The 23,164-nt window shown below is 51.4% G+C and overlaps 1 protein-coding gene across 50 annotated transcripts in view; it reads left to right on the plus strand.

Annotated features, from left to right (window-relative positions):
• The window catches only part of OBSCN (obscurin, cytoskeletal calmodulin and titin-interacting RhoGEF), a 162,134-nt gene that overhangs the window by 40,803 nt on the left and 98,167 nt on the right, over positions 1-23,164 (plus strand). For 36 of the 50 annotated variants that reach the window (XM_032242118.1, XM_032242121.1, XM_032242120.1 and 33 more), the window contains 11 exons: positions 477-752; positions 1,148-1,423; positions 7,167-7,442; positions 9,802-10,077; positions 14,582-14,857; positions 17,198-17,473; positions 20,435-20,710; positions 20,937-21,215; positions 21,326-21,592; positions 21,720-21,989; positions 22,809-23,075. In XM_032242118.1, coding sequence (XP_032098009.1) covers positions 477-752; positions 1,148-1,423; positions 7,167-7,442; positions 9,802-10,077; positions 14,582-14,857; positions 17,198-17,473; positions 20,435-20,710; positions 20,937-21,215; positions 21,326-21,592; positions 21,720-21,989; positions 22,809-23,075 — 3,015 coding nt within the window. The remainder of the gene's footprint in view (positions 1-476; positions 753-1,147; positions 1,424-7,166; positions 7,443-9,801; positions 10,078-14,581; positions 14,858-17,197; positions 17,474-20,434; positions 20,711-20,936; positions 21,216-21,325; positions 21,593-21,719; positions 21,990-22,808; positions 23,076-23,164) is intronic. The other 14 variants (XM_032242139.1, XM_032242140.1, XM_032242138.1 and 11 more) reach the window with 14 other exon arrangements.

Consider the following 23,164-nt stretch of genomic DNA (forward strand, 5'->3'; position numbering starts at 1 on the left):
AGGTCAGCTGGTCATAAGTACGGATTCTCTTACTTTTTATTTCTCCTGTGAACACATATTTGTTCTCCCTTTGATTCTGAGAGCTGTTTTATCTGAGTATAACACTACAGTTTCGCAGCTACTCCCCTACTCCCTAATATTTTAAAGAAGTTATTTCATTGTCTCCTGGTGTCCATATTTTCTTTGAAATATGAACTGTTAAATTTCTTTCGGATATTTTAAGGGTCATATACCTTTTTTCATCCTATCGATTTTAAGATTTTCTTTTTGATTTTGTTTTGTGGTAGTTTTTCTTTGATGAACGTAGGTTTCCTTTGTCATCATCCTGGTTGGTATCATAGAGTATCTTGAGTCTTTGGGTTTATGTCTTTCATTAGTTGTTTGTTATTACTTAATCCTGAAGCTTCAGTGCCTGTGAAATGGGTTGATCCCAGATTTGTGTCTCTGACCGTGTATCTCTCCTTGTCCACCCTCAGAGCCCAAGGCAGTGTTTGCGACGGAGCAGTCAGTGCATAATGAGGTGCAGGCTGAGGCAGGGGCCAGTGCCACACTGAGCTGTGAGGTGGCCCAGGCCCAGACAGAGGTGACGTGGTACAAGGATGGGAAGAAGCTGAGCTCCAGCTCAGAAGTGCACGTGGAGGCCACGGGCTGCAGGCGGCAGCTGGTGGTGCAACAGGCAGGCCAGGCAGATGCTGGGGAGTACAGCTGCGAGGCCGGGGGACAGCGAGTCTCCTTCTACTTGGATGTTTCAGGTCAGTGCCTTGGGGATACTGACTTTGCCTTCTGTGGAGGTGACGATGAGACCGGCTGATAGACTCTGGTGCTCTTTCCATTAGCCTTTACCTCTGTTGTTTCCTATCCTCCCAATTTCTATTTCATAACTGGTGTGGTCAAGGGAGGCCAGATGGGAAGGTGTATGTGGAGGGAAACGGGCTCTTGTTGTGTACCTGGAGTGGTGTTTCCACAAAACAATACTCAATCATACATTCCCATCATCTGCCTAGAACCTTGCTGGTCTTCCTTCCTGTCTCATTCACCAGGGCAGAGCCTGAGCCTGGGGAGGGTTCCGTCCCTCCCGCCTCCCTTCCAGTGCTGCCTTCCTGACCTAGATGGTGGACGTTACCCTGTGCACCCCTGTCTTCCCCAGAGCCCAAGGCGGTGTTTGCCAAGGAGCAGCTGACATGCAGGGAGGTGCAGGCCGAGGCGGGGGCCAGCGCCACGCTGAGCTGCGAGGTGGCCCAGGCCCAGACAGAGGTGACGTGGTACAAGGACGGGAAGAAGCTGAGCGCCAGCTCGAGAGTGCACGTGGAGGCTGCGGGCTGCACGCGGAGGCTGGTGGTGCAGCAGGCGGGCCAGGCGGACGCCGGGGAGTACAGCTGCGAGGCTGGGGGCCAGAGGGTCTCCTTCCGCCTGCACGTGGCAGGTGAGTGCTATGGGGTGCTCAGGAGCCTCTTCGGAGGTGGTGGTGGTTCTGGCTGGCAGCCCCAGCAGAGCTCTGTGCACGTTCCTTCCGCCTTCCCATCCTCCTGCTCCCATTTCCATCCTTGAGGCTGGGCCAAGGGAGGGGTGTGCGTGGGAGGGACGGGGCTGTTCCTGCAAACCCGGCAGCGTGTTTGCCCTTGGTAATGTGCAGTCACACATTCCTAGCACCTGCCCAGAGCCTTCCTGATGCCCCTTGGCATTTGGGACTCTGGTCTTCCTGGTCTTGGGTTTTGAGGTTGACCAGGCGTCTCTCCTGAGGCTCTGTGAATGTCTTGTCAGTATATGTTCTGGCAGCTACCGTTGCCCTCACCCCGCAGCACATACTAGTTCTGGTCAGCGAGAGGTATTTTAATTTTATTGAACCTGGATTAGGGGAGATTTTGGCTACGCCATCATACTACTTAGATTTATCTCAAGAGTGAAGTTTGAATAATTTGATTTCAGGTTTCTGGGACACCCTTCCTTTTCATAGATGTAGAAGCTCTTTGTTACCTTTATGTAGACAAATATATGTGCGTATTTCAGTGTAATGTCTTTTTAAAGGGAAAAGGGATCGGAGGATTGGGAGATACTTGCCTGTGTTCCTTAGGAGTTTGTTTTAAAGCAAATAATGTTTTGCCCTTTCTTCAGTTTGGCTGTTGCTCATTGTCAGAGTCCCTTTGGAGATGTGTTTATAAATTTAGGGATGGCAGGGTGCAGGCAGCTCCTACCACATCAACAGGCTTTGTTAACAAGCCCAAGCCACTAACCAGTAAAGCAGTATTCTTTCCTAGCTTTGTCCTGTTGGTCAGTGTGTGTATTAGTCGGGCTTCTCTAGAGGAGCAGGACCGATAGGATACCTGTGACTATGAAAGGGAGGTTATCGAGGAGTGTTGGCTCACACGATCACAGGGCGATGCCCGTGATAGGCCATCTGCAAGCTGAGGAGCAAGGAAGCCAGTCCGAGTCCCCAAACCTCAAAAGTAGGGAAGCCGAGAGTGCAGCCTTCAGTGTGTGGCTAAAGTTCTGAGAGCCCCTGGCGAACCACGGGTGTAGGTCCAAGAGTCTAAAAGCTGAAGAACTTGGAGTCCAATGTTCAAGGCTGGAAGCGTCCTGCGTGGGAGAAAGATGGAGGCTGGAAGAGTCAGCCAGTCCAGTCCTTCCACGTTCCTCTGCCTGATTTTATCCTGGCTGTGCTGGCAGCAGATTAGAAGGTGCCCAATCAGACTGAGGGTGGGTCTGCCTCTCCCAGTCCACTGACTCAAATGTTCATCTCCTTTGGCAGCACCCTCACAGACACACCCAGGAACAACACTTTGCATCCTCCAATCCAATCAAGTTGACACTCAGTATTACCCATCATAAGTCCACCCCTTGTCAACTTGAACTCATACACAACTCCTGAGATCATACATACTCTTCAAATAAAGACGGTCATAAGGTCATAATTACACCTAACATAATACAGCTATCCTTCGTACAAGCAGAAATGCACCAATCCCCAACCCAAATGCTGTTATATAAAGTTAACACTTAAATGCTGATATTAACTCAATAAATGTCACAGCATATGATAAAGGAAGTAAAATGAAGTTTTTTTTTAGCACAAGTGTATACACGCTCAAACATGTTTTTAATAAAAGGAAATGCTCAGCGACAATTACAGTCCTCGGTGCTGCAGCTGGTCACGTGGTCGTAGCGGGTTTGATGACTGTGTTCTTCTGCCCATTCTGTATTCCTTTTGCCTTCAGCAAGCACCTCAGCAGGTCACAGCTTTTTTCCTGGTGGAGTGACCCACATCTTCATTCCTGAAGGGTCTGGGCCATTGCAGTCCTGCCTGGATTGGGCTGCTGTAGTTTCCCGTTGGCCATCATCACTGGGCATGGTCATACTAAGAGACGCCCCAAGGATCTCCCGTGTTCCCTGCATACACCTCCTTACCTCCATTGTGGAGTAGTAGACTGATTTCATCTTGATAGTCCGGGACAGTCACCCCAGCCAACAAGCCTGTTGACCTAAGGGTAGGAGGAGCCCAAAGTGTTCAGGTGGCAATCTTGACTTCCAGTTTAATGGGATCGTTGTCATGTCTTCTGGTTGCAGTGTTCCTCCCTCTGGAGTTAAGACCTCTAGGCCAGCAGAACGTAGTGTCATGGGAACAGGAAGCAAAAACTTTGCTAGTGGGTCACTAGGTGTGTTGGTGAGGGGTGCCACTTCTACCCCTTGGTTCCTAGACTTGTGAATCTGGCTGTGGGAGAAACAGTATCCTATATTGGACACAGATTCAGCACATACACAGCCTCTGGAGGACTTTGCCCCAGCCTTGCAAAGTAGTGTCACCTAGTTGGCGTTCAGTTGTGACTTCAAAAGGCCATTCCACTGTTCTGTCAATCCACCTGCCTCAGGATGACAGGACCATGGTAAGACCAGGGCGTTCCGTGAGCATCAGCCACTGCCACACTTCTTTAGCCACAGAATGCCTTGGTCAGAGGCAATGCTGTGTGGAATACCATGACGGTGGATAAGGCATTCTGTGAGTCCATGGATGGTAGTCTTGGCTGAAGTGTTGTGTGCAGGATAGGCAAACCCATATCCAGAGTGTCTATTCTGGTGAGGACAAACCGTTGCCCTTTCTATGATGGAATAGCTCCAGTATAATCAACCTGTCATCAAGTAGATGGCTGATCACCCTGAGGAATGGTGGCGTATCCAGGGCTCAGTGTTGGTCTCTGCAGCTGGCAGATTGGGCACTCAGCAGTGGCTGTAGTTAGGGCAGCCTTGGTGAGGGAAGTCCGAGTTGCTGGGCCCATGCGTAACCTCCAAACCTGCCACCATGGCCACTCTGTTCCTGGGCCCACTGCGTGGTGACCAGGGTGGCTGGGGAAGGAGGCTGAGTGCCGTCCATAGAACGAGTCATCCTGTCCACCAGATTATTAAAATCCTCCTCTGCTGAGGTCAGCCTTTGGTGAGCATTCACGTGAGATGCACATATCTTCACAGTTTTTGATCACTCGGAGAGGTCCATCCACATACCTCTTCCCCAATTTTCCAATCATGCTTCTTCCAGGTCCCTGGCCATCCAGCCAGATCGTTGGCTACAGCCCACGAATCAGTGTATAATCACACATCTGGCCGTTTCTTCTTCCAAGCAAAGTGCACAGTGAGGTGCACTGCTTGAAGTTTTGCCTACTGGGAAGCTTACCCTTCACTGCTGTCCTCAGGGATGTATGCCCTTCATAAGGCTCTAGTGCTGCAGCTGTCCACTTTTGGGTGGTGCCTGCATGTCGTGCAGAACCATCTGTGAACCAGGCCTCAGTCTTCTCTCCCTCTGTCAACTGACCATAGGGAACTCCCCATGAGGCCATTGGTGCAGGCCGGGGGAGAGAAGGCAGGGTGGCAGGAGTGGGGACCATGGGCATCTGAGCCACTTCCTCCTGTAACTTACTTGTGCCTTTAGGATCTGCTTGAGCCTGATCACAGATATGCCACTTCCATTTGATGATGGAATGCTGCTGCGCATGCCCGACTTATGGGTGGACGGGTCAGAAAGCACCCAGTTCCTGACAGGCAGTTCAGGTCGCATGGTGACTTGATGACCCATAGTCAAATGTTCAGTTTCCACCAAAGCCCAGTAACAGGCCGAGAGCTGTCCCTCAGAAGGAGAGTAGTTATCTGCAGAAGGTTGCAGGGCCTTGCTCCAAAAGCCTAGAGGCCTCCGCTGGGATTCACCTCTGGGGGCTGCCAAAGGCTCCAGGCAGCATCCCTGTCTGCCACTGACACGTCAGGCACCATTGGATCTGCTGGGTCATGGGGCCCAAGTGGCAGGGCAGCTCACACAGGAGCCCGGACCTGGTGCAGAGCCTTCTTCTGTTCTGGACCCCACTCAAAACTGGCAGGTTTTTGGGTCATTTCCTAAATGGTCCAGAGTAACACACCCAAACAAGGAATGTGTTGCCTCCAAAATCCAAATAGGCCTTACGCCTCTTTCTGGTTGTAGGAGGGGCCAAATGCAGCACCTTATCCTTTACCTTAGAAGGAATATCTCGACAGGCCTCACACCACTGGATTCCTAGAAATTTTACTGAGGTAGCAGGTCCCTGAATTGTGGTCAGATTTATTTCCCATCATCTTGAATGCAAATGTCTTACCAGTAAGTCAAGTGTGTTTGCTGCTGTATGTGTGTGCTCCCTTGGCTGGTACATAGGGAAGCCTGAGAAATACAATTAATTTTCTGTTTTTTTTTTTTTTTTTTTTTTTTTTTAAGAGAGTATTGATGCCCAATAGGGGTGGGCTGAAGTAGTGACCCCTGGGTGCTAACACTTAAGTTTGGTATTATATCAGCATCAGTGTTATGTGGATGTGTGTAGATAGCAGAAATCTCACCATATATTTTTGTTAAGTTATTTTTGGAGAATATGACAAAATATTTTAAGTAATAAATTTAAAAAGTTGTGACAATTTGGCTCATTCCTAGTAGATTACATGAAAACTCACATAAGAGGTCCTGTAAGTTTTAAATAGATGGAGGCATTATTAAAAAAGAATCTTTAAAACCCAATAATTTTCTAGTAAACTGTTTCAAATATTCTGGAAAGCAGTTATTCCATATTCATGGATATTGTTCTAGGGAACAGAAAAAGGAGATTGACTCTGTATGGCATTTTATGGATGTATATATATATATTTTGAGACAGGTCCTCACTCACTCTGTTGCCCAGGCTGGATTGCAGTGGCATGATCTCAGCTCACTGCTGCCACTGCCTCCTGGGTTCAAGTGATTCTCCCACCGCAGCCTCCTGAGTAGCTGGGATTACAGGCATGCACCACCGAAAAAGTAGCACATGCGCCAGCTATTTTTTGCATTTTTTTTCAGGAGAGGTGGAGTTTTGCCATTTTGCCTAGACTAGTCTCAAACTTCTGGGCTCACGCTATCCACCCGCCTCAGCCTCCCACAGTGCTGGGATTACAGGTGTGAGCCGCCATGCCCAGACTGTCATTTTATATAGGTAGGGTAACATTACTACCAAAATCTGACAAAGGAAGTAGGAAGAATTAGATTGTAGACCAATCTGTATGGGTTTGTCATTATAGGTATCAAGAACACAATTATAGACAAAGCATTAGCAAATGGAATTCAGCAATATATCAAGAAGATAATGCACGCTGTTGAAGATCCTGGTCCCAGAATGCAAGGCTGTCCTTAGAAGCATTAGATCAGTATAATAAGCTTCACAGATTGAATGAAAAATGATTTAATTGATAAATGCAGATAAAAGTGTTTGATAAAATCTAGAAGATACATTTGAGAAAATTTAGCATCAGCTCATTTCATAAGATTCTTAACAAACGTTATAGAAGTGTTCTTCCTGAATTTGGAAAATTAAGGCTGGTTTGGCTTTAGAACTACGGCATATCCGTGAGGGGAGCTGTGCAGACATCAGGACCGCAGTCCCTGCCCTGGAGGAGCTCGTGCACAGAGGGTCTGTCTCAGCTGCCCCGCCTGGGATAGCCCATGGCTCCATGCACGGTGGATGGAGAAACTGATTCTTGTGCTGGGAGGTGGCAGGGCTTGTCTTGGCCACACGGCAATGCAGAGCCTGAGGAAGGTTCTGTTTCTACTTCCTCGTCCAGGCCCTCCTACGCTCTGGTGGTCTTCTTGACCTAGGGCATATCTTTGATCTCGTGTGACCTTCCTTGTCCATCCCCAGAGCCCAAGGTGGTGTTTGCCAAGGAGCAGCCGGCACGCAGGGAGGTGCAGGCCGAGGCGGGGGCCAGCGCCATGCTGAGCTGCGAGGTGGCCCAGGCCCAGACGGAGGTGACGTGGTACAAGGACGGGAAGAAGCTGAGCGCCAGCTCGAAAGTACGCATGGAGGCCGCGGGCTGCACGCGGAGGCTGGTGGTGCAGCAGGCGGGCCAGGCAGACGCCGGGGAGTACAGCTGTGAGGCTGGGGGCCAGAGGGTCTCCTTCCGCCTGCACGTGGCAGGTCAGTGCCTTGGGGATGCTGAGTGACCTTGTGTAGAGGTGTGATGAGACTGGTGGACGATCCCACGCTCTCCAGTGCCCTTTCCATGAGACTCCACCTCTCCACTTCTCCATGCCCTCTTTTCCCAGTTTTATGCCTGTGGCTGTGCTAGGCTTGGCTGCACGGGAGGGTGCGGGGAGGGCCAGGCCTGCAGTGCACCTGGAGTGGCATTCCCATTCTCAGCCTCACCACACTGAGCCCTGCCCCAAAACCCCCATGCTCTTTGGTGTCCAGGCCCCTGGTGCTGCCTGGCCCTGTGGTCTGAGGTGGACCAGGCGTCACCCCTGGGAATGTGGGGATGTCCTTTCTATCTGGTAGCTCCCACCTGCCTCCCTTCAGCACCACATGGGGCTTCTCACCCGTGAGAGATGTTTGAATTCATATGAATTATGCAAGAGGAAATTCTGGCCATGCAGTCCCAGCTGGAATTCTCTCTAGGCTGAACTTTGGGGAGTCAAAGTTTTTGGTGTCAAAGAAGCCTCTTTCCTTCTTTTTCTTGAATCTAGAAGCTTTAGAAGCTCACTGTGCACCCATATGTGGCAAAATCTCTGTCAGTGTCTTCTTGCAGTGTCTGTGCAAAAAAATTGCAGCCAAGATCGCTGGTGACTGTGCTCCTGGGCACAACTGGAAGATTCCACATGCTCTTCTTGAGGCAAATCTGGCTTCCTTTTGTCTCCAGTTACAACCTTCTGAGGCAGAATTCCTTTTTGGAGTCTGATTTACGAATTTAGCAGTGGAAAGGAAGAAAGAGCTTAAGCTGTCTCAGCACACCATTTAAGAGAGTCTGGGTCGGACATTGGGACTCAGCCTGTTGTATTCCCAGCACTTTGGGAGGACAAGGCAGGAGGATTCCTTGAGCCCAGGAGTTCCAGGCTGCAGTGAGCCGTGGTCATCACACCGCCGCACTCCAGTGTGGGCAACAGTGAAACCCTATTTCTGGAAAAACAAAAACAAAAACAAAAACAAAACAGGCTAAATATCAGAGAGAAAAACGTTGTGGTACTGCATTGGCTCCCAAATGCCAGCATATGACAGCTTGGCATTCTATCTGTATAAAATCATTAAAATGCCCACTATGTGTCTTTCTAAAATACTGTGTTAAGAGAGTAGGATAAATTATTTAAAGGTAGTAAGTTTTCTAAGTTTTGGAGAATTACCAATTTCTTAGAGAAAACTGTGTGAAAAAGTTACACAAGAAGAAACAGACAACTCAATAATCCTATAGTTTTTAATTAAGTGGAACCAGTGATAAAAAATATTTTTATAAAAGGTCTAGGGCCAGTGGATCTACTGATAAATTATATCGAATATTCTCAAAGCAAATTGTTTCATGTTCTTGGAGATCCTTCCAGAGAACAGAATGAGAAGATACACTCTTGAACCTGTTTTATGTGGATAGCATAACACAGATACCAACTGTGACAAGAACAGTATAAGGATTTGAAATTACAGGACAATTCTTATGGATATCCAGCCCAATGCTTCAACAAAATATTTTCTTTTTGAGGTGGAGTCTTGCTCTGTCGCCAGGCTGGAATGCAGTGGCACGATCTCAGCTCACTGCAACCTCCGCCTCCCAGGTTCAAGCGATTCTCCTGCCTCAGCCTCCTGAGTAGGTGGGACTACAGGCATGCACACCACACCCAGCTAATTTTTGTATTTTTAGTAGAAATGGGGCTTCACCATGTTGGCCAGAATGGTCTCGATCTCTTGACCTCATGATCTGCCCACCTCAGCCTCCCAAAGTGCTGGGATTGCAGGCATGAGCAATATATTTTCAAAGTGTATGACCAGTATGTCAGAAGAAAGTGCACTATGATAAAAGGCATACTTTAGAAATCCAACATTGGTTCAATATTCAAAACATCAGAAAATGTCATGTGTGACATTAACAGATTGAAAGAGAAAAACAATGAGATTATCTCAATAAATGCAGAAGAAAAGTTTGATAAAATTTAACATCACAAATTCTGAATAGCTGTTTGACAACATTTAGCATCAGGACTGGCTCAGTGCCTTATGCCTGTAATCCCAGCACTTTGAGAGGCTGAGGCAGAAGGATCCCTTGAGTTCAGGCATTCGAGACCAGCCTCCCATGCAGCAGGGGCCACTGGAACCTGCCACCATTTTGCAGGGCGCCCTGGGGGTGTGACAGATCCTCCATGCAGAATGGATGGAGAAACTTCCCGTGCTGGGAGTGGTGGTATGGAGCCTGGAGAGCATCTGTCCCTCGCACTTCCCCTTCTAGGCCTTCTTTCCCCGGTGCTGCCTTCCTGACCTAGATGGTGGAGGTCACGCTGTGCACCCCTGTCTTCCCCAGAGCCCAAGGCGGTGTTTGCCAAGGAGCAGCCGGCACGCAGGGAGGTGCAGGCCGAGGCGGGGGCCAGCGCCACGCTGAGCTGCGAGGTGGCCCAGGCCCAGACAGAGGTGACGTGGTACAAGGACGGGAAGAAGCTGAGCTCCAGCTCGAGAGTGCGCGTGGAGGCCGTGGGCTGCACGCGGAGGCTGGTGGTGCAGCAGGCGGACCAGGCGGACGCCGGGGAGTACAGCTGCGAGGCCGGGGGCCAGAGGGTCTCCTTCCGCCTGCACGTGGCAGGTCAGTGTTTGGGGATACTGAGTTACCTTGTGTGGAGGTGATGATGAGATTGTGGATAGACCCCAGTACTCTTTCCATTGGAGTCCATCTCTGCAAGTCTCTCATAATTCTACCTGCCATTTTCCTACCCATGGCTGGGCCAAGGTTGGCTGGATGGACGAATGTGTACAAGAGATACTGTGAGCTGTGTTTCCAGGCAATAATGCTGTTTACAAATTCCCAGCCCCCGGTGAGAACCCACAGGTGCTCCTAGGCGTCCAGCCCTTTGGCTCCATGGAACTGAGGCGGCTGAAGCAGACCAGATACCCCTCACCTGAGGCCGTCCAGTAACGTACACTCAGCCTCACCAGCTAGACCTGAGGGCTCTCCCTATGGAGATGGTTGAATTCCATTGAACCAGGAAAAGGGCACATTTCAGCCACACAGCCATTCTTGGAATTATCTCATGATCGAACTTTGGATTATCCAAGTTTTAGGTGTTCAGGGACCCTCTTCTCAAATTTCTTATGAGCATAAAATGTCTCTGTACACCTGCATGTGGCAAAATCGATATCCTGTGTTTTTTTGTTTTATTTTTGAGACAGAGTTTGTCACCCAGGCTGGAGTACAGTGGCATGATCTCAGCTTGCTGAAACCTTTGCCTCCCGGGTTCAAGCAATTCTCCTGCCTGAGCCTCCTGAGTAGCTGAGTTTACAGGCACCTGCTACCACACCTGGCTGATTTTTGTATTTTCAGTAGAGATGGGGTTTCACCATGTTGGACAGGCTGGTCTCAAACTTCTGGCTTCAAGTGACCCTCCCGCCTCAGCCACCCAAAGTGCTGGGATGGCAGGCCTGAGCCGTTGTGCCCAGCTTGTCTTTATTATACTGCCTGCAGAGTAAATACAGAGCTAGAAATTGGTGGATCTGCGCTGCAGTGCCCCACTGTGAGGTTTGAAGTTCTCTTCTGAAAGCATATGTTATTTTTATTTGCTTTTGTGTCAGTACATTCTGTGACTGAACTTCCCTTAGTTTAATTTCATGTGTTTAAAACTAAAGAGGAATAAACAGATCAGGCTACATCAGCACACATTTTAAAGATGAATTACCATTCAGCAGCCACTGACAGATAAAGCAGGATGTGTTTCATACTGTTGTCTAGTAATTCATGGCTGGTTGATGCAGAAGCCTGAGAACCAGCTCTGCGTTGCTTTTGTCAGCTGGAGATGGAGTGCAGTCACACACTTGTTCATAGGTACTGACACTTGACACTGCTGTCACATCAGCAGGGTGTGTAGATGTCAAAAATCCCACCTCGTAGGTGCTTGAAATGTTGTTATATGAGAACATGTCATTATTATTGTTATTTTGAAATGGAGTCTCACTCTGTCATCCAGGCTGGAGTGCAGTGTGTGATCTCGGCTCACTGCAACCTCTGCCTCCTGGGTTCGAGCAATTCTCCTGCCGCAGCCTCCTGAGTAGCTGGAACTACAGGTGTACACCACCACACCTGGCTATTTTTTTTTTGCATTTTTAGTAGAGATGGGGTTTCATTATGTTAGCAAGGCTGGTATCGAACTCCTGACCTCAGGTGATCTGCCCACCTCAGCCTCCCAAAGTGGTGGGATTACAGGCGTGAGCCACCATGCCTGGCCCTATTATTTATGCAAGTAAATTTGAAAAGTTTTGGCAAAAACTTTTGAAAAAACTATATCAAAAGTAGAAATAGATAAGTTTAACAGTCCTATAACCTTTTATAGAAATGCAACAAATCTTCTCATAGAATAATATCTACCCAGCGCTCTAAACTGTACCAGATATTCTGGAAAGAAATTATTCCATGTTCATAGGTGTTCCTCTATAGTATTGAAAAAGGACGTTAGTCCTCTATCTCATTTTATTTAGATAAATATCATTAATACCAAGCTCTGACAGGCTGAATATGAGGAATTAAAATTGGCCAATCTCTTTTTTTTTTTTTTTTTTTTGAGGCGGGGTTTCGCTCTTGTTACCCAGGCTGGAGTGCAATGGTGCGATCTCGGCTCACTGCAACCTCCGCCTCCTGGGTTCAGGCAATTCTCCTGCCTCAGCCTCCTGAGTAGCTGGGATTACAGGCACGCGCCACCATGCCCAGCTAATTTTTTGTATTTTTAGTAGAGACGGGTTTTCACCATGTTGACCAGGATGGTCTCGATCTCTTGACCTCGTGATCCACCCGCCTCGGCCTCCCAAAGTGCTGGGATTATAGGCGTGAGCCACCGCGCCCGGCCAAAATTGGCCAATCTCTTATCAATATCAAGGTTCATATCTTAAACTAAAATATTGGCACCCTGAATCCACCAATTTATCAAGAGGATAACACACAATGATAAAAGTCATAGTCCAGGAATGCAAGGCTGGTTTAACATGATAAACATTAGAAAATCAGTACAAAATATGACATTAACAGATTGAAAGAAAAACAGATGTGACTACCTCAATATGGAGTCTAAAAGCATTTGATAAAATACAACATCATAAATATGCAAAAACTATTTGGAAAAATTTAGTATCAATTCATGTCATACAATTCTTAACAAACTCTAAATAAAGACATTTTTCCTTAATTTAACAAGTGATACTGTAAAGAAAATAAGCTAACATTACACAAACGTGAAACCTTGAAAGTGTCGCCCTTGAGGTTGGAAACAGGGCAAGGATGCCATCCATCACCACTTCTTCCAACATTGTACAGTACAGAGAGGAGAAAAAGGAAGTACAAGGTGTGAAACTTGGAAAGTAAAACATGCGCCTCATAGGTGATACGGTTATTAATTTAGAAAGTCCAAAGAAACCTAATTATTAGTAAGAGATTTAGGAATGGTTACCACATAAAAAATCAGTATCCAGAAAACACTTCTACATCTATGTACCAGAAACAAGCAGATGGAAAATCACGTTTTCAGAGATTTCCATTACCATCCAAAGTCTTGTAGTTGCCAGCCTAATAAAAGGTCTTTAGATGGTTTGTGGGGAAAAATTATTAAACATTGCTGAGAGAGGGTAAAAAGCTGTGGAAGACGTGGAAGTGTACATCCAGTAACCGCAGTTCTGCTGGGTGGGCGAATACTGACGAGTGCATAGCAAAGGCCAAGCAGAGCCAGGCTACCCTTGAAGCATGCAGTGTGAGGGCCTTTGCTCTACCAGACAGGAGGCTGTCCTCTAAAGCGGAGGCGATTCAGACACCTGGGCCCAAAGGCAGGAGGAGATGAACAGACCAGAATAATTGAATACTGAGCTCAAAACTCTTTGATGGAACCAGATTTCTCCTCCCTTTTTTTATTTTTCACCCTGGTGCAAGGGGGAGGTGTAGAGGAAGGGTGACCTTTTCACAAATGGTGCTAAGACGATTGTTTGCAAAAATAAAAATACTGAGTGTCTACTTCCCCAGGCAAGAAATAAATCAACTCAATGTGTGGGTAGAACAGCTCTTACCAGATGATATAGATTGGTCAGTGACTTCTGGGTAATGGGAGAGGTCCTGAGCAGGACATGAATGCACCAGCCACACAGGATGAATGATGCATTTGCCTGAAATAAAACTGATCACTTCGTCAGAAGACCCTCATGCAGAAGTGAAAGGGCAAGGCATGGAGATGGAGAAGGTGTCTGTAACATCCATAGCATTTAATTATATGAAGTTCCTAAAACTGAATATGTAAAAGACAGTGCTATTGAACACTGGGGTTGGGTGTGGTGGCTCATGCCTGTAACCCAAGTGCTTTGGGAGGCCAAGGCAGGAGGATTGCTTGAGCCCTGGAATTTGAGACTAGTCTGGGCAACATAGTGAGACCCTGCCTCTAAAAAATAAAAAACGAAAGAGCTAGGCATGGTGGTGCACGCCTGTAGTCCCAGCTCCTCGGGAGGCCGAAGCGGGAGGATGTGTTGAGCCTAAGGATTGAGGCTGCAGTGGGCTGTGATCACGCCAGTGCACACCAGCATGGGCGACAGAGCAAGACCCTGTGTCTAAAAAAAAAAAAAAAAAAAAAAATTGGGCAAAACACTTCAACAGTGACACCACAGAAGAGCAAAGACTCCATCCCAAACCATCAGAAGGCACCAGCTTGACAGTGCTCCCAGCAGGGCCACAGGAAGCCACGGGAGGCTCCACAGAGGCCAGTGCTGACCCTTCTGAGAGTGGCAGGAGTGGGAGCCTCAGACTCTGGGGTGCTGCGGTGAGGACACGCCCTGCATAGTCCCGTGGGGAGACCCGGCACATCCATGAGGGAGCTGTGCAGGCATCAGGACCCCACTTCCTGCCCTGGAGGGTCCGTCATGGCGGCCCCACCTGGGATGACAACCCATGGCCACATGCAGAATGGATGGAGAAACTGTTCCTTGTGCTGGGAGGCGGTGAGGCTTCTCCTGACCACACACCAGGGCAGAGCCTGAGCCTGGGGAGGGTTCCGTCCCTCCTGCCTCTCTTCCATTGCTGCCTTCCTAACCTAGATGGTGGAGGTCACCCTGTGCACCCCTGTCTTCCCCAGAGCCCAAGGCGGTGTTTGCCAAGGAGCAGCCGGCACGCAGGGAGGTGCAGGCCGAGGCGGGGGCCATTGCCACGCTGAGCTGCGAGGTGGCCCAGGCCCAGACGGAGGTGACGTGGTACAAGGACGGGAAGAAGCTGAGCGCCAGCTCGAGAGTGCACGTGGAGGCCGCGGGCTGCACGCGGAGGCTGGTGGTCCAGCAGGCGGACCAGGCGGACGCCGGGGAGTACAGCTGCGAGGCCGGGGGCCAGAGGGTCTCCTTCCGCCTGCACGTGGCAGGTGAGTGCTTTGGGGTACTCAGGAGCCCTTCGGAGGTGGTGGTGGTTCTGGCTGGCAGCCCCAGCAGAGCTCTGTGCACGTTCCTTCCGCCTTCCCATCCTCCCGCTCCCATTTCCATCCTTGAGGCTGGGCCAAGGGAGGGGTGTGCATGGGAGGGACAGGGCTGTTCCTGCAAACCCGGCGCGTGTTCACACTTGGTAATGCTCAGTCGCACCTGTGCAGACCTTCCTTGGTGTCCAAGGAGTGTCGCTGCCCCTGGCGCTGGGGGTTGAGGTGGATCAGGCATCTGTCATGCACAGAGGTGAAAGTGCTGCTGCTGGATGTCTGGTAGCTCCCACGTCTTACCCCATGGCGCGCAGGACTCTCTCCGGGGGAGCTGCCTCAATTTCATATAACCAAGATAATGGGAGTTTTGAGTCACCAAATTGTTGGAATTTTCCTGAAACTAGAATATGGTTTATCATAGTTTTAGAGGAGGGGGACCCTTCCCTTTTCCCATATGTCACAAAATCGACATCCCTGATCTGCTGTGATTGTGTGACTCGTAAGGAGTGGCGCCCTGGCGGAGAAGTGCGTGTACAGCGCCTCTGCGGGCTTAGAATGCTGTTTCCAAGGCAAAGCATGTGTTCCTTTTGCCCTCAGTTGGAGCTTTTGGTGTGAATGTTCTTCTTGTAGCTCGATTTGGAAATGGAAAAGAGTGAGTAGAGTAGGTGACACCACACGTCGTTGAAGGCCAGTTCCCTTCGTAGCAGCCTCCGTGTTGTGTGTATTTATTTTACAGAATTTCCTAATGGTTACTGTGTTTGAGCCTCCATGGGTGCTTCATAGAGAAGACTGAGACCAAACAAATTTATTTCCTTTCATTAAGACAATCTTACTGTCCCGTAACCCTGGCTGTAGAATTTTTTTGGGTAGCAACAGGGTCTTGCTATGTTGCCCAGGCTGGGCTCAAACTCCTGGCCTCAAGCAATCCTCCCGCCTCAGCCTCCCAAACTGCTGGGATTACAGGTGTGAGCCACTGTGCCTGGTCATTGTGAAACCTTTTTGACAGACGGTAACAAGACCTAAAAAAATGGATAGAAACCCATGGAAGGCTCAGGTATGTTCACGCCCAGTCAAAACCCAAGCAGGTGTTTTTCTTTGGGGAGCTGAAGATTGAGAAGCAGATTCTGAAGGGCAACAAGAGTAACATGCTCCTGAAGAGCCGTGTGAGCATCTGTCTACCAGATATCAAGAATCAGTCAGCCGCAGGGATGGAGAGCGCCAGGCACAACACAGGAACGGTTGTCAGAACAAAGGGGCAGAGTCATGAGCGCAGGAGCAGACCCAAATCGAATCAGAGGGGTTTTTATTGTTCTTGTTTTGTGGGTTTTTTATCTTCACACCTGCATAGGCAGTGGAGAAAGGATGACCTAAAAAACCAAAATGGTTCTTTGATTTTTTAACTTTATAAAAATTTAGATTAGTAACTTATTTCACACTGAAAAGTGAGTTCCGGGGGGCTAGAGGCCACACAGTATAACAGGTAAAACCATAAAACCCCTAGATGATAAGAGAGATTGCTGAAAACTCCAGGGAAAGGAACATTTTCTTAAAACTACACGGTGGAACAATGGTATGTTTCACTGCATTTAAACTAAAACTTTATTTTGTCAAGTCATCATTTGAGAGTGAAAAGGCAAGTCAAGGACATGGGTAACGTGTTTGTGAAATACACAATTATCATTTCCTGGCATTTAAAATATATAAAGTGTTCCTAAAAATAAGGAAAAGACAGAGAATGATATTGAAAATGGGACAGAAGCCTGAAGAGCGACACCCTAGAAGGGCTGAGGGGCAGCACCCCAGAAGAGCTGGCGTCATGGTCAGAATGGTGGAAAGGGCCCCACCTTGCATGTCACCAGGCCATGCTTGACAAAGCCCGGGCCTTCCCTAGAGGCCAATGCTGACCCTCCTGACAGTGGCAGGAACGGAAGCCTCAGCACTCTGAGGCCCTGCAGTGAGGATGCACCCTGTACAGTCCTGTGGGGAGACCCCGGCATATCGGTGAGGGGAGCTGTACAGGCGTCAGGACCGCACTCCCCGCCCTGGAGGAGCTCGTGCACGGAGGGTCTGTCACAGCTGCCCCGCCTGGGGTGGCCTATGGCTCCATGCACAGTGGATGGAGAAACCGATTCTTGTGCTGGGGGCGGCGGGGCTTGTCCTGGCCACACAGCAGTGCAGAGCCCGAGGAAGGTTCTGTTCCTCCTACTCCCTCGTCCAGGCCCTGCTACCCTAGGGTGGCCTTCCTGACCTGGGCCGTATCTTTGACCTCGTGTGTCCTTCCGTGTCCATCCCCAGAGCCCAAAGCGGTGTTTGCCAAGGAGCAGCCGGCACGCAGGGAGGTGCAGGCCGAGGCGGGGGCCATTGCCACGCTGAGCTGCGAGGTGGCCCAGGCCCAGACGGAGGTGACATGGTACAAGGACGGGAAGAAGCTGAGCTCCAACTCGAAAGTGCGCGTGGAGGCTGCGGGCTGCACGCGGAGGCTGGTGGTGCAGCAGGCGGGCCAGGCAGACGCCGGGGAGTACAGCTGTGAGGCCGGGGGCCAGAGGGTCTCCTTCGGCCTGCACGTGGCAGGTCAGTGCCTTGGGGACGCTACTCTGACTGCAGTAGAACAGCTGCTGACTGTCCCTCCTCCTCCCATCCTCTCGCCTCCTACCCTCTGCCTGTGGTGGAGCTGGGCTGCTGGGTGGGCAGGGAGTGAATGGAAGGGTCAGGGCCCTCCTCGTCCGTGTTAGGTGCTGTTCCTGTGCGGACGTGCTGGGTCACATTTCCCAGTACCTTCTCCGAATCACCAATGTCCCAGGGTGACTGGGACTCTGGTCCTATCTAACACATGAGATGGAGGTAGGCCAGGCGTCCCTCCCTCGGGGATGTTCCTGTGGTCCCTGCATGGCCTCATCTGGCCCCACATGTGGGCTCTCCCTGTGGAGAGAGATTTGACTTTGTTGAGCCAGGGTGTAGGGAAATTACAGCTACACAGTCTTACTTGGAATTACATCAGCACTGAACATTGGGCTCCCAAAGTTTTCAGTGTTCTGGGACACACTTCTGTCCTCTGTGGTTGCAGAAGCCGGGTCTGAGCTTCACTAAAACCCAGATCCACAGAGTTACTGTGTATATGAGTAAAGTGCAGAGCCACGGAGTTAGTGTGCAGATCAATGGCGTTAGTGAGTAAACAAGTGACGTGCAAATCAACGACATGTGTAAATGGGTGGAGCGCAGACCCACGGCATTAGCGTGTAAACGGGTGGGGCGCAGACCCACGGCGTTAGCGTGTAAACGGGTGGGGCGCAGACCCACGGCGTTAGCGTGTAAACGGGTGGGGCGCAGACCCACGGTGTTAGCGTGTAAACGGGTGAAGCGCAGCACATTGGCAGGCCCGTGCCTGAGACGCTGGACATTAGAGTTACATTTCCCAAAGCCATTCTTGCTTTCTTTTTGTGTTCCGTTAGAATGTTCTGTGTCCAAATACCCGTTGGAATTTGGATGGATTTAAAGTGCTAGGAGTGAGAAGCTTTGGCGCAGTCACACGCAGGCAGGATTAAGTTACGGTGGTGGCCGCTGACTGGGGAAGCCGTATCACGTCATCCTGTTTCCCTGATGCGTCCTGTGTCTGTCCTCTCCACTGACTCACGGAAGTCTGAGGACAACCTTCCTGGTGTTTGTTAGGAGAGCCTAGCTTCAAACTCCAACCCGAGCCCTGAGTGCCACCATGTAACAGTTGGTGTTATATGTGTCTATGATGGCTTACAGATGTGTGCAGATACCAAAAAAATCACTGCAAGTCAATTTCAAAAGTGTTAACAAATTATCTAATTTCTAGAAAACCAAAACCAGTCAAGGAACAGATAACCTATGTGCAGTCACCTACTGTTACTGAAGTTACCTGCAGTTACCACAACCTAGCAAAAACCAGAACCGGTAGCAAAAAGTCTCTAGCAAACAATACCTGAACCAAGTGGTCCTGCGGAGAAATTCTTCCAAACATGCTGGCCGGAAATCTTCCACGTTCATGGAAATTCTTCTGGAGAACAGAAAAGGGAAGATACATCCTCTAACGCATTATGTGCAGATAGATAGCTTACTGCCACAACTAAAATCTGGCCAGAAAGCAGGAAGATTGCGTATCATAGGCCAAAGAATCATGGAGATTGTGGCCAATTTTTTAAACAAAATATTAGTAAACTGAATTCAGCAATACATGCAGACAATTGTACATGATGATAAAATTCATAGTGTAGGAATGAGGGCTGATTTCATGTTAAAAACATTAGATAACCGTGATATGTGATTGAAATTAAAAAAACAATGCCATGATCTTAAACATAGAATAAAGTACCGCTTTGATGAAATTGAATCTTATATATTCAGAAGAAGTATCTGGCAAAATTTAGCATCCATCATGCCGTAAAATTCTTAACAAAGTATAAACAAAAGGGTATTTTCCCCTTAATTTGACACAGGGTGTGACTCTGTAAGCTTTGCCTCTGAGCCAGGGAACAGCATGAGAAGCCAGCAGCCGGCACTTCCACCCAGCACGGGGCAGCGAAGTCAGGAGGAAAGCAGCATGAGAAGGGTGAATCGGGCTCACGCCTGCAATCCTAGCACTTTGGGTGGCCGAGGCGGGTGGATCACGAGGTCAAGAGATGGAGATCGTCATGGCCAACATGGTGAAACCCTGTCTCTACTAAAACTATAAAAATTAGCTGGGCATGGTGGCCCACGCCTGCAATCCCAGCTACTCAGGAAGCTGAGGCAGGAGAATTGCTTGAACCCGGGAGGCGGAGGTTGCAGTGAGCCGAGATTGCACCGCTGCACTCCAGCCTGGCGCCTGGCGACGGAGTGAGACTCTGTCGCAAAAAAACAAGGGAACGAAAGAAAAAGGTGAATCAGCAGAAGATTTGCTTTACCCAGAGGATAAATTATTAGAGAGTCGAGAAAGATCAGCCCTTCCAAGATCCGTGTGAAGAAACGTCTACATGTAGACGAGCAGCAAGCAGTTGGAAAATGAAGACGTGAAAGACTGACAGGAGTTTCACAGCCATCGCGTTTATGATCCCGGGCTGGTAAAAGGTGTCCAGAGGCTCACGGGGGAAGCTATGAAACACTTTTGAGAGACATCAAGGTCTAAAGTGGACAGAAGGCATGGAGGAATGAAAGGTGTTGTCTCAGCAGCCAAACAGACGTGGTTTTGGGGGATGTGAGGTTGAAAACGGACAAGTGGATTTAGTGGCTGTGCACAAGCTTGGGGAAGAGCCAGCGTGCAGGCACCCCAGTCCCCGCCCTGGAGGAGCTCGTGCACGGAGGGTCTGTCACAGCTGCCCCGCCTGGGGTGGCCCATGCGAGTGCACAGTGGATGGAGAAACCGATTCTTGTGCTGGGGGTGGCGGGGCTTGTCCTGGCCACACAGCAGTGCAGAGCCCAAGGAAGGTTCTGTTCCTCCTACTCCCTCGTCCAGGCCCTGCTACCCTAGGGTGGCCTTCCTGACCTGGGCCGTATCTTTGACCTCGTGTGTCCTTCCGTGTCCATCCCCAGAGCCCAAAGCAGTGTTTGCCAAGGAGCAGCCGGCACGCAGGGAGGTGCAGGCCGAGGCGGGGGCCATTGCCACACTGAGCTGCGAGGTGGCCCAGGCCCAGACAGAGGTGACATGGTACAAGGACGGGAAGAAGCTGAGCTCCAACTCGAAAGTGCGCGTGGAGGCCGCGGGCTGCACGCGGAGGCTGGTGGTGCAGCAGGCGGGCCAGGCGGACGCCGGGGAGTACAGCTGCGAGGCTGGGGGCCAGAGGGTCTCCTTCGGCCTGCACGTGGCAGGTCAGTGCTTTGGGATGGCTAGTCCACCTCACCTGGAGCTGATGGCCACACTGCATGGCCCCTGAGATCCTGGGTGGTGGCTGATGGTGCTCAGGACTGCACTGGGCCATCCTTGAAGAGCAGTGGGCATCAGGAGTGCCAGGTGGCATTAGGGCAGCCCTGATGGGGGGGGAGGCTGGTCCAGGGATACCAGGGTCCCCTCTCATGCCAACTCAACTCTGCCCAGAGCCGGAGCCCCTCATTTCAGAGAGACCCGGCCGCAGGGAGCCTCTGGTGGTCAAGGAGCATGAGGACATTGTGCTGACTGCCACGCTGGCCACACCCTCTGTGGCTGCGGTGACTTGGCTCAAGGATGGCGTGGAGATTCGCCGCAGCAAGCGGCATGAGACAGCCAGCCACGGGAACAGCCACACCCTGACTGTGCGTGGCGCCCAGGTGCTGGACAGCGCAGTCTACAGTTGCCGCGTGGGCACAGAGGGGCAGGACTTTCCCGTGCAGGTGGAAGGTGAGCCAGGCACGGGGCGGGGACGCCTCCAGACCCCTCTGTCCCAGAGCTGGGCAGGGGCCAAGGTGGGTCTGTGCAGAGCCCGGCTGATGTCCCCTTCCTGTCCACAGAGGTGGCTGCCAGGTTCTGCCGGCCGCTGGAGCCCGTGTCTGGTGAGCTGGGCGGTGCGGTGACGCTGGCCTGCGAGCTGAGCCCGGCGTGTGCAGAGGTGGTGTGGCGCTGCGGTAGCACGAAGCTTCGGGCGGGCAAGCGCTTCCAGATGGCGGCCGAGGGGCCCGTGCGCTCGCTCACTGTGTTGGGGCTGCGTGCCGAGGACGCCGGGGAGTACGTGTGCGAGAGCCGTGACGACCGCACCAGTGCACAGCTCACTGTCAGCGGTACGTGAGGGGCCGGGTGTCCCTATCCAGGGTGGCTTCCTGGAGGAGGCGGCCTTTGACACTCCTGCAGCGTAGGGGCTGTGCTGGTCCTGTGCGCCTGCCTGTTAAGCAGCCATCCTGTCCGCAGTGCCCCGAGTGGCGAAGTTTACGTCTGGGCTGAGCGCCGTGGTCGCGGAGGAGGGCCGCGAGGCCACCTTCCAGTGTGTGGTGTCCCCCAGTGACGTGGCAGTCGTGTGGTTTCGGGACGGTGCGCTGCTGCAGCCCAGCGAGAAGTTTGCCATATCCCAGAGTGGTGCCAGCCACAGCCTGACCATCTCGAGCCTGCTGCTGGAGGACGCAGGCCAGATCACCGCGGAGGCTGAAGGTGCCTCATCCTCAGCTGCCCTGAGGGTCCGAGGTGAGCAGAGGGGGTGGCAGGACCTGCCTGGCTGGCTAGGGCTCCTTGAATAGGCACCTCCCCCATGGACTGGTCCTGCATGGGCACCTGGCACTGAGGTCCTGAGTCCGGCTGGTCTGGCTGACCCCAGGGGCCACGGGATGTGCGGGCTGCAGAGAGGAGACTCGGATAGGTGGGATGGGCCGAGTGCCTCCTCTGGGTGTAGAGAAGATGCAACCCTGCCGGTGCACCTGGTGGGGAACGGTGGAGGTGGAGGCAATCCAGGAAGGCTTTCTGGAGGAGGTGGGTCCATGCTTAGCCTGATGGATGGCAGGGGAGAGAGTGGGGTTAGCAGCAGTGCAGGCAGTGACATGAGCTTCCCATGTGGCTGAAGCCAGCAGCCAGAACTTGCCCTGAAGGGCAGTGGGAGTCATGGCAGGTTCTGGGGCAAAGGAGTGATACAGCAGGTTCACCTTTGTGGTGTTCACGGGCGGCCTGAGGCAGAGAGGCCCACCAGCACTTCCTTAACCCGCGCAGGAGTCCCGGGGCTTTGCTAACACGTCGCACCTGGTGGGGGCCATGCCTAGGAGTTCGAGGCCCCTGGCCTAGCGTCTTGTTCGGAGCAGGGGGCTGGAGGTGGGAGCAGGGCTTAGGGAAGCTTCTCTGTTTCCTCACCTGGTCTGCTCCCCAGTGTGGCCAGGGCCGCGCCCAGCTTGGAGAGGGACCTGGGTGGGGTGGGCAGCTCAGCCTGAGCCCGGCTCGGGACAGGCCCTCTGCACCTTGGCTTGCCCGTGCACGAGGGCCAGGGCCGCCATGACCTCCCTTCTCCCGCGACTCCAGAGGCACCCGTGCTGTTCAGGAAGAAGCTGGAGCCGCAGACGGTGGAGGAGCGGAGCTCAGTGACCCTGGAGGTGGAGCTGACGCGGCCCTGGCCCGAGCTGAGGTGGACGCGGAACGCCGTGGCCCTGGTGCCGGGAAAGAACGTGGAGATCCACGCCGAGGGCGCCCGCCACCGCCTGGTTCTGCACAACGTAGGTTTTGCTGACCGTGGCTTCTTTGGCTGCGAGACCCCCGACGACAAGACGCAGGCCAAACTCACCGTGGAGAGTGAGCCGCAGGCGGGAGTGGTGGGGGGGAGGCGGGGGGAGAGAGGGGAGGAGGGAGGAGGGGCACTGAGGAGAGGAGGGAGGAGGGAG

This window comes from Sapajus apella, unplaced genomic scaffold, assembly GCF_009761245.1.
Source record: "Sapajus apella isolate SASKATOON/1434 unplaced genomic scaffold, GSC_monkey_1.0 scaffold49, whole genome shotgun sequence".
NCBI classification, from domain to species: Eukaryota; Metazoa; Chordata; class Mammalia; order Primates; family Cebidae; genus Sapajus; species Sapajus apella.